The sequence below is a fragment of the Ictalurus furcatus genome, chromosome 2 (assembly GCF_023375685.1).
Source record: "Ictalurus furcatus strain D&B chromosome 2, Billie_1.0, whole genome shotgun sequence".
Lineage (NCBI taxonomy): Eukaryota > Metazoa > Chordata > Actinopteri > Siluriformes > Ictaluridae > Ictalurus > Ictalurus furcatus.
This window is the reverse complement of record NC_071256.1, coordinates 534,026-544,066: the sequence shown is the minus strand read 5'-3', so window position 1 is coordinate 544,066 and position 10,041 is coordinate 534,026. Positions and strand designations below refer to the sequence as shown.

The 10,041-nt window shown below is 43.6% G+C and overlaps 2 protein-coding genes across 2 annotated transcripts; one reads left to right on the top strand and one right to left on the bottom strand.

Annotated features, from left to right (window-relative positions):
- Positions 1 to 1,993: 1,993 nt before the first annotated feature.
- Positions 1,994 to 5,664, top strand: rad51 (RAD51 recombinase). Its single transcript, XM_053641462.1, has 9 exons — positions 1,994 to 2,019; positions 2,833 to 2,928; positions 3,115 to 3,252; positions 3,968 to 4,085; positions 4,179 to 4,365; positions 4,470 to 4,583; positions 4,730 to 4,859; positions 4,976 to 5,097; positions 5,200 to 5,664. The coding sequence occupies exons 2-9, from the start codon at positions 2,842 to 2,844 to the stop codon at positions 5,321 to 5,323; spliced, it is 1,020 nt and encodes a 339-aa protein (XP_053497437.1). The 5' UTR covers positions 1,994 to 2,019; positions 2,833 to 2,841; the 3' UTR covers positions 5,324 to 5,664.
- Positions 5,665 to 5,958: 294 nt separating this feature from the next.
- Positions 5,959 to 10,002, bottom strand: rmdn3 (regulator of microtubule dynamics 3). The gene is made up of 13 exons (XM_053641400.1): positions 9,315 to 10,002; positions 9,069 to 9,231; positions 8,727 to 8,858; positions 8,511 to 8,596; positions 8,148 to 8,356; positions 7,924 to 8,026; positions 7,739 to 7,799; positions 7,560 to 7,635; positions 7,274 to 7,351; positions 7,047 to 7,145; positions 6,820 to 6,873; positions 6,580 to 6,660; positions 5,959 to 6,495 (listed from the first exon to the last, which is right to left on the bottom strand). The coding sequence occupies exons 1-13, from the start codon at positions 9,514 to 9,516 to the stop codon at positions 6,427 to 6,429; spliced, it is 1,413 nt and encodes a 470-aa protein (XP_053497375.1). The 5' UTR covers positions 9,517 to 10,002; the 3' UTR covers positions 5,959 to 6,426.
- Between the last annotated feature and the right edge of the window lie 39 nt (positions 10,003 to 10,041).

Genomic DNA, 10,041 nt, shown 5'->3' with positions numbered 1-10,041 from the left:
GATGATGTTATATCTATGTATTCTAGTTTTAATGATATTACCAATACTCCTTTTGTATTTCCTGATTACATAAAATGCTCAATGATTCCATTAGTCTGTGTTTTTAATCTGGATTTATCTGTCAGAACCGGTTAAAAATTCAAATATGCCAATTTAAATATTCATACTAATTCACATATCACAAATTTATAATGAGTTCGCTGAGAGGGGTTTTTTTTTAGCTTTATTGTAATAACACACTCAATAATCAGATTTTCATATATTTTGCATAGTTTTATGAATGAAATGTCATTCAAAATGAAAACTACTCAAGAAAGAAATATTAAGAAAGAAATGATGTGTCATGGTCTGTGTGATGATGGTAAATAACATTATATAATAATTTGAATGCTCAACTAAGAAAGAAAGAATGAAAGAAAGAAAGAAAGAAAGAAAGAAAGGGGAAAATGTGGTTCATGGAGAAACAGGACTTTCAAAGAACCCATTAAACATAATATAGGTAATATCAGTAACCTAGAAATTTCCAGAAAACAGTGAATGGTTCAGCACAAATATCATTTAAGAAAATGTCCACAGAACATTAGACACTGTTATCATGAGCTCCACTCTTCTGGAAAGGCTTTCTGCTAGATTTTGGGGCGTGGCTGTGGGGATTGTGAGTGTGATTTTGGGGATTTTGGGGCGTGGCTGTGGGGATTGTGAGTGTGATTTTGGGGATTTTGGGGTGTAGCTGTGGGGATTGGTGAGTGTGATTTTGGGACGTGGCTGTGGGGATTGTGAGTGTGATTTTGGGGCGTGGCTGTGGGGATTGTGAGTGTGATTTTGGGGATTTTGGGGCGTGGCTGTGGGGATTAGTGAGTGTGATTTTGGGGCGTGGCTGTGGGGATTAGTGAGTGTGATTTTGGTTCGTGGCTGTGGGGATTTGTGAGTGTGATTTTGGGGATTTTGGGGTTTTGGGGGTTTTTGGGGTGTGGCTGTGGGGATTAGTGATCATTCAACGACAAAAGCGTTAGTGAGGTTGAGGTCAGGTGCTGATGTTGATGTGAGGAGACTCCAGTTCCAGTTCATCCCAAAGGTGTTCAGTGGGGTTGAGGTCAGGGCTCTGTGCAGAACACTTGAGTTCTTCTACCAACCTTCACACACCATGTCTTCATGGAGCTCGCTTTGTGCACAGGGGTGTCGTCATGCTGGAACAGGTTTGGGTTCCTCTTAGTTCTTAGGGAAATTGTAATGCTACAGCGTACAGAGACGCTCTATACAATTGTATGGTTCAGACTTTGGGGTAACAGTTTGGGGAAGAACCACACATACCTGCTGAAAAAAATTAGAAACCCTCATAGAATTTGTAATGGTTGTAATGGGAATTATGTTGGTTTAAATGGAAAGTGTAATAGTCCCTGTGGGTCTCTACTGGTAATTTGTTGCCTTCTATTGGTGGTATGTTATGTCTAGTGGATATCATTAAGGACTGGTAATGATAATGGTTTTAATAGTTAGATGATGGTTTTTAATGGTATTTGTAGTGGAAACCATTAGAATTTCTGTGATGGTTTCTTTTGCTTGTTTGTTTTCAGCAGGGATGGGTATGATGGCCAGGGGTGCACATACTTTTGGCTGTAGAGTATATTTCAATTTGTAGAGATTTTGAAACACCTGTTTAGTGCATAATAGTGAAGATGTATAATTAATTAGCCCTTTCGTTTTGCATACTGTTATAGTATCAACGTTATTGGTGGGAAATATTTATTTAAAAAAAAAAAAGTATGTACTTTTCTGGCCTTAAACGTGAATAAATGTGTTTGTTTTGCCTTTAATACATAAAATGACATCAGTTCTTTAAATCTCATCTGTTTTATTGTGTAATGGCGGTGAAAATGTTTAGCTAGCTAGCCAGATAGGCGGAGGTCGCGTGCGTTACGTGTTTGCGTCATGACGTCTGCAGCTGCTGCGTGTCTACGTATGCGGACGTCTTCTGTCGAGCGGGAAAGTTCATCTTCAGCTCGACTTGTTTTGGAGGAGGTGAGAGTGGTCCTGTTTTGATTCTCTTATTATTTATTGTTTTCCCCTGTTGTAGAACCTGTCTGCAGGATTAAAGAGTAAAATGAATGACGCATTAAACTTTTATATTGCTATGTAATTTTCTGATGACAAACCAGTTTTAATGTCGCGGGGGACTTAGTTTAGTTAACAACAACAACAGCTTGTTTGTTTGTGTTAGCTGTTAGCAGTGATTATGTAACTAGCAAATCATAAAATTATTATTATTATTAATAGTAGTAGTAGTAGTAGTAGTAGTAGTAGTAGTAGATAAACAGCTAATGTTAAAAAAAGAGTGCGGTGAATTGTAGAAATTGTGTAAACATGGACCGAATGCCAAATGCCTACGTACTTCCTATATAAGTGCACTACATAGGGTGCAGAAACAATGGCGTTCGTGCCCTACATAGTGTACTCTTTGTCTAATGCTGAGCAATTTGGGATACGGCCGTTAGTTCTAGCTGCCATTTTCTTTTATACAACTTTACATTAACACAATATTATGTTTTATATGGTCATATATAACTGCCTGTCATTTTATATGTATATATAATGTGTATGTATGTGTGTGTGTGTGTGTGTGTATGTGTATGTGTATATATATATATATATATATATATATATATATATAATGTGTATGTATATATATGTATGTATATGTAAATGTGTGTGTGTGTGTATGTATGTATGTATGTATGTATGTATGTATGTAAAAGTTAGATACAGACAGACTTTTTTTTTGTGAATTTGTATTAAATGTGTATGTAAGTGTAAACTGTGTGTGTGATGGAACAGGTGGTGAAGATGGCGATGAGCATGAGTCGAGTGGAGGTCGAGGCCAATGTCGAAGAGGACGAAAGCTTCGGCCCACAGCCTCTGACCCGCCTCGAGGTACGAGAACTTCGTGTACACGCTCCATCACGATTAATACACTAACACTCAATACACGAAACACACACAGAGTTCTCATGTTGTTGTTATGAACAGAGAAACAAGTTCCACTGCACACTGAAGCTTGTGGTTGAACCTGTGTGTGTGTGTGTGTGTGTGTGTGTGTGTGTGTGTGTGTGAGTACAGCAGTGTGGTATCAGTGCGAGTGATCTGAAGAAGCTGGAGGATGCAGGGTTCCACACCATAGAGGCCGTAGCGTACGCTCCTAAAAAAGAGCTGCTGAACATTAAGGGCATCAGTGAAGCCAAAGCTGACAAGATCCTGGTGAGGAGTGAAAATAAATCTCACTCTGTCTGTATCTGTGACTGTCTCTCAACCTGCCTAGAAACTCTCTCTCCTTCAACTCTCTCTCCCTATAGCCTTCACTCTCCCCCGCCCGGCTCTACAATGTCTCTCTCTTTCTATCCGTCTCTACTACACTCTCTCACTCTCTCTCTCTCCTTAACTGTATTATTTTCTGTCTCTCCGTCTTCAACTGTCTCTCTCTCTCTCTCTCTGTAACGTTCTTTCTCAAACTCTCTCTCGCTATCTCTACGACTGTCTCTCACTCAGACTGTCTCTCTGTTGATCTACATGTAAACTGTCTCTCTCTCTCTCTCTCTCTCTCTCTCTCTGTAACGTTCTTTCTCAAACTCTCTCTCGCTATCTCTACGACTGTCTCTCACTCAGACTGTCTCTCTGTTGATCTACATGTAAACTGTCTCTCTCTCTGTAACGTTCTTTCTCAAACTCTCTCTCGCTATCTCTACGACTGTCTCTCACTCAGACTGTCTCTCTGTGATCTACATGTAAACTGTCTCTCTCTCTTTCAAACTCTCTCTCTACCTATGTCCATCTGTCTCTCCTCATGACTGGCTGTCTCTTTCTTCAGCCATCTCTCATGTTTGATGGTCTCTCTTTCTCTTTCTCTGTGTGTGTGTTCTCTAGCAGTAGTATTCAGTCATGTACAGGGGTGTGTGTGTGTGTGTGTGTTGTACAGGGTGAGGCAGCTAAACTGGTTCCGATGGGGTTCACCACGGCAACGGAGTTTCACCAGCGCAGAGCCGAGATCATCCAGATCTCCACCGGCTCCAAAGAGCTCGACAAACTGCTGCAGGGTGAGGAGAGAAACACACACGTGCCCGCGCAAACACATAGGGCTGAATTGAACCATATTATGTGTGTGTGTGTGTGTGTGTGTGTGTGTGTAGGTGGTATCGAGACGGGTTCCATCACGGAGATGTTCGGGGAGTTCCGTACAGGAAAGACTCAGCTGTGCCACACGCTGGCGGTGACGTGTCAGCTTCCCATCGATCAGGGTGGGGGAGAAGGGAAGGCCATGTACATCGACACCGAGGGCACCTTCAGACCTGAGAGACTGCTCGCTGTGGCAGAGAGGTCACACACACGCTACACTATACTCTAGTATACACTACAGTCATCCACTATACACTGCTCTGTTCACAAGAAACAGCTCAAAATCTGGTGTGTGTGTGTTTCAGGTACGGACTCGTCGGCAGTGATGTTTTAGATAATGTGGCTTACGCTCGAGCTTTCAACACGGATCATCAGACTCAGCTGCTCTATCAGGCTTCAGCTATGATGGCCGAGTCTAGGTAACGCGCGCGCACACGCACACACACACACACACACACACACACACAACGCTAATACACACTTGTATAAGGATTTGTATGAGTTCTAATTTTTACTAGATGACCAGCGTTCCCCCTTTCTTTCTCACACACACACACACACACAGGTATGCTTTGCTGATAGTGGACAGTGCCACTGCGCTGTACAGGACGGATTATTCCGGAAGAGGCGAGCTCTCGGCCCGTCAGTGTCATTTGGGACGCTTCCTCCGCATGCTGCTGCGTCTTGCTGACGAGGTGCTTCACTCATTCACGATTAGAATTGATCAATTTACTGATGTTTTAAATCGTCCGGTATTTACTGAGCTTCTACTTGGAGTTTTGAGGTTTTGTTGGTTTTTTTTTTTTGGTAGTTTGGCGTCGCTGTTGTCATCACCAATCAGGTCGTAGCGCAGGTGGACGGGGCGGCCATGTTTTCCGCAGATCCTAAAAAGCCAATTGGAGGGAACATCATGGCACATGCCTCCACTACCAGGTAAGAATCATCATCAGTCCACTGTGCGTGTGTCCCAAACGATGCGCCCTATTCACTACATAGGCCACATAAACCCTCTCACACTGATCTCTTGTCCCTCAGGTTGTATTTGAGGAAGGGCCGTGGTGAAACTCGGATCTGTAAAATTTACGACTCTCCCTGCTTACCTGAGGCGGAGGCCATGTTCGCCATCAACGCAGACGGAGTAGGAGACGCTAAAGACTGAAAAAACACACATGGTGTGTTCACGTGAGAGACGGACAATAACTGGAACACGGTGATGGATGCACTCGTACACACGCACGTTCTTCTCAGACTGAAGAAGCTGTTGATGGGGGGGGTGTGTGAGAGTGCGAGAGGAGGCAGGAACAGTGCCACCTGCAGGTGCAGGCTGAGCACTAAACACCTGTGTGTTTCAGTTGACTTTTTTTGTTTTTCTTGATGAAAGGATAAAATACTACACTTAAGTTCTTTTTTTCTGTTTGTATTGTATCATTTTCTGATTTGTCTCTGTACTGTAATTATTCTTTCTGTACATAAAAGTATTAAATGTTTTATTGTTGGTCATCAGGACATGTTTTTTTCCAAGACAGAATAATGTCTGTTTAACGTTTTTCACACGTTTAAAACAGACATCAGTGGAACATGATCCATTGCAGGAGGGGTATAGAGGCCACACCTCCCTTCACCGGCATTGACTGCTACAGAGGCCACACCTCCCTTCACTGGGATTGACGGCTACAGAGGGCACACCTCCTTTACTTCAATTGATACACAGGCCATGCCTCCTTTTATAAACTTGATTAGTGTAACATTACAAATAGCTGCAAAAAGTAATATGGAAAAGAAACAAAGATAAGATCAGGCTCAGCTTGACTTTATTTCCTTCATGTTTCTTTACACTCCAGCACCAAACATGTTAAGAACACACGTCTCACACACGTGAGGGGTTTATAAGTTACACGTGAAATAAATAGCTTTGTTATCTTGTAAATAAAACACAGCCGATCAGAGTAAAAGGTGTTAAATAATAAGAGATAAATCCACATGCTCCACGTTCTGAACAGCAGCTTTAATAAAGTTCTTCTCTTTAAGTGCTCGAAGGTCGGAATGTATAACATCACGCCATCATTTCCTTTTAGAACTAGAGTGCCTACGTAGGAAACATCCGGAGAGTTCAGTGCTGAGGGTTGTTATTTTGGTCGGAGTTTTCGTGTTAAAACACTCGAGAGTGTCTGAAAAGTTTAAAACGTTCTCTGAGCTTGGAATGATCCATTATGCTGTGCTGCGGGGGGGGTTAGCAATGAAAAATAATCTCTCTCTACAGCCTTACAGCTGCTCAGCTGGGCTGTCAATCAAAGCCTGTAGCTCCGCCTCCAATCCAGAGATACTCGCCTCCTGTGGATAGGTTTAGGATTATTTCAGTGGTCTAAACTTTGAGGCACAAATAGTGATAAACAACAACAAACTGAGTATCATCACCTGGTGGGTGTTAGTGGGTGTAGCGAGTGCCAGGTGTGCCCAGTTCCTCGCCTCTGATTCGTTCCCTAAATCCTTATGACACTGAATCACACAGAGGGGGAAAGAAACATTGTTGGAAAGGTGAGAGAGAGAAGCAGAAAGTGATGGAAAATGAAGAAGAGAAAGAAAAAGGAATCAGAAAAACAGCAAGTGAAAGAGAGAGTGAGGGGGAGGCATGGAAAAACAAAAATCATCATTAACCTTGGCAACGTAGAGTCTCACTGCTCTGGAGAATCCTGGTTTTAGTTCCTCAGCCTACACACACACACACACACACACACAAAGAGCACATTGTCTATACTCTTGAGCCACGTTTGTGTTTACAGGTCAACAGACATCGTTTCCATGGTTACAGTTATCTAGTTAAATTTATTTTAGTTGTCGATATTATGCAAAGCTGTGAGTGTGATAACGTGTGTGTGTGTGACCTTGAGGAAGTTCTCCAAAGCGTGGTGTAGAGAGGAACATGGAGGAGTTTCATACAGAGCAGCTGCTGCCTTCTGCTCCAACCACGACAACCTGCTCATCTACAGAGGGAGAGACGTGTGTCAGCGCTGCCCTCTAGTGGGCTTCACATTTAATCCTCCAGATGTATAAAAGGTGTGTGTGTGTGTTTGCACCTCAAGTAAAACCCTGTGGTTAGAGTGTAACACACCTCATAGCACCAGCGGCCCAGCAGGTAGAAACACAGCGGGTCATCGTCTCTGAGAGCTAAAGCACGATCCAGGTGTTCCTGAAACACACACACACACACACATTTATTAATAATAACTTTAATATACCACAGTGTGTACAACTGACAGAATCTGAAGAACAGGATAAGAAATTGAAACAGAGCCCCGCCCACCGCACAATCTGTAACTCTGCCTCCTGTCTCTGTAAACGGAACACACACACACGCACGCACACACGCGCACACACACACACACACACAGACCTACCTTCAGGATGTGGCTGCTCTTCAGTTTACCATGCATGCTGTCACACTGCAACGTCTGACCGGTCAGCACAGCAAACCTAACACACACACACACACACACACATCAAAAAATCTGTGGATAAAATTCATCCTTTCACCTGTGTGTGTGTGTGTGTGTGTGTGTGTGTGTGTGTGTCTCACCACTTATGACAATCAGCATTTAGTCCGTTGCTCTGAAGCGCCGACTCTGCCTCATCACGACCTACCGGGTCAAAAGGTCAAAGGACGACTGATCATAATAGTAAAAATAATAAAACACAGATATGAAAGTTTATTTAGAAATTTGTAAATTAATATTTTGGAATTGTGTGTGTGTGTGTGTTCACCTTGCTCTGCGTAGCTCTGCCTCTCTTCCTCGTCCTCTGCGTGTTCACACATATCATTGTAGGCTCGAGCCAGTCGCCATAGAAACTCGACATTATCACTGTACTGAATACACACACACACACACACACACACACACCAGGGTTCTGTTATTAAACCTCTAATGAAACAACCATCATTATTATTATTATTATTATTATTGTTATTATTATTATCATTCCGTCACCAGCGGTTTGTTCTCCCTCAACAGGTAAAATCCGTCAGTTTTTTTCCCAGAATCCCCGGCGTGTAGGAGGTCACTCTGGCTCAGCAGCAGAGCGAGTTCAGGACTCCTCATCATCGCTTCTTCATCACCGTCCACATCGTCTTGCTCAGACTGTGACTCGTCCGGCTGGAGAGTCAGAACTGTAGCACAGCTACGCTCCTCCTCCTCGTCTGTGATCACGGTACATATTTACATTACTCTAATGTTACTCTAACAATGTGTGTCCCACACCGCTACACCGCTAACACACACCGTCACAGCTGTTTAGACACAACAAACCCTTCCCAGTGACCGGAACTGACAGACATGCTGAGTGTGCGTTACCTTCATCGTCCTCATCGCGGTCCTCGTCTCTGTCCGTCTCTCGGTCTGTGTAGTCAGACTCCGCGGTCGAATAAGCTGTCGTGTATCTATGAGTGCAAAACACACACACACACACACACACACGCTAACTAAATAACACTAGCTCTGTCGCAGTGTTCAAATGGAACTCATCAATTTATTTTTGAAGACTGTAGGGGGCGTGGCAGTGTCGTGTACCCGCCCTCGCTCCGACTGCTCATCCCGTTACTAGCAGTGAAGTAGATGGAGCTGGAGCTCATCGAGTCGGAACGTTCCCTCGACAGGAAGTGACGTCGCCGCCGTGACCTCTGACCCTCCTCCACTCCCTTCCTACAGAGACAGATCCATAAAACACACTAACACTTTAAAATGTAGACTAATATACTAGTACACTGTATAGTGCACATGAACACTAAAACACACTCACTACACACACTACTGTTACATAAGGTCACTCGCTCTGTTCTACTCGATGCTTTATTGATTGATTGATTGATTAATGAGGATGAATGTATTTTGATTGACAGGTGGTGCACAAACCTGATGTCCTCGATGATGGTGCTGGCGATGTCCCCCAGGCCGTTCCTCAGCTCGGCCACTTCACCACGCAGAGTGGAAACGCTCATCATCACCTCGTCCAGAGACTTCCTCAGTTCAGCGTGCTGCTCCGGGGTTAACCCGCTCAGCGCAGATGCTAACACCTCTACACACACACACAGTGTGATTAACCGTATTATGATAGAGTACGGTCCTGTTTTGATGGTATCACCCATCCGTACTCCTCACCTCTGCTGTCCGGTTCCAGGTTTATCCTCCCGTCCACAGCCGCACTGCTCACCGCAAACCCCGCACTGCTGCGGGACACCTGTAGGCGGCGCTCGCTCCTCCTCCGCATCATCTCTTTAATGATCAGGAACGCGATCATACCGGTACTGACGGTGACACCGATACCGAGACCGATCAGACCGTTCCGTCCCAGAGAACTCATCTTTAATCCAGTCTATATTTAGCTAATATCTATGTCGAATCACAAATTCTGGTCACTTGTAGATGGGGATAATAATAATCATCATCATCATCATAATAATACTGATCACATACGATTCTTCTGCAGCACGCGGCTGACACGGTATCCGCGTGCTTCGTATCCTAGCAACAAACCAAGTTATAGGCTTCGCAATTTCAAATTTATTTTATTACTAATTATTTGTCTCGAAATGTAACAAAAAAAATAGCGAAATGATTAATTTTAAATCGAGCACACGCACACACCGGTTTCTTCACGTGATGTCATCATCAGCTCGTGCTAATCGCGATAACGATACCGCGTCTGCACGCGCACCTCGCTCATGAGCTTCTCAGCTACGCTTCCAGATACAAAACGAAAGAAAAAAAGTTAATCTGCACATTTACGAGAAACGGGTAGACACTTTCGGTTTTAAACGGAAAACACCGTCCTGTTTCACGAGGGTGAGGAATGAAAATCGGCAACGTTCTTTAAACTTGTAAACAA

What these genes read in the sequence shown, in the direction of transcription:
- rad51 (XM_053641462.1), top strand. Translation starts at nt 2,842, where the DNA reads ATGGCGATGAGCATGAGTCGAGTGGAGGTCGAGGCCAATGTCGAAGAG. An exon ending in GCTATGATGGCCGAGTCTAG is followed by an intron (nt 4,584 to 4,729) that starts GTAACGCGCGCG and finishes ACACACACACAG; the next exon opens with GTATGCTTTGCTGATAGTGG. An exon ending in GCACATGCCTCCACTACCAG is followed by an intron (nt 5,098 to 5,199) that starts GTAAGAATCATC and finishes CTTGTCCCTCAG; the next exon opens with GTTGTATTTGAGGAAGGGCC.
- rmdn3 (XM_053641400.1), bottom strand. Translation starts at nt 9,516, where the DNA reads ATGAGTTCTCTGGGACGGAACGGTCTGATCGGTCTCGGTATCGGTGTC. An exon ending in TGAGGGAGAACAAACCGCTG is followed by an intron (nt 8,027 to 8,147) that starts GTGACGGAATGA and finishes GTGTGTATTCAG; the next exon opens with TACAGTGATAATGTCGAGTT. An exon ending in CACCCACTAACACCCACCAG is followed by an intron (nt 6,496 to 6,579) that starts GTGATGATACTC and finishes ACCTATCCACAG; the next exon opens with GAGGCGAGTATCTCTGGATT.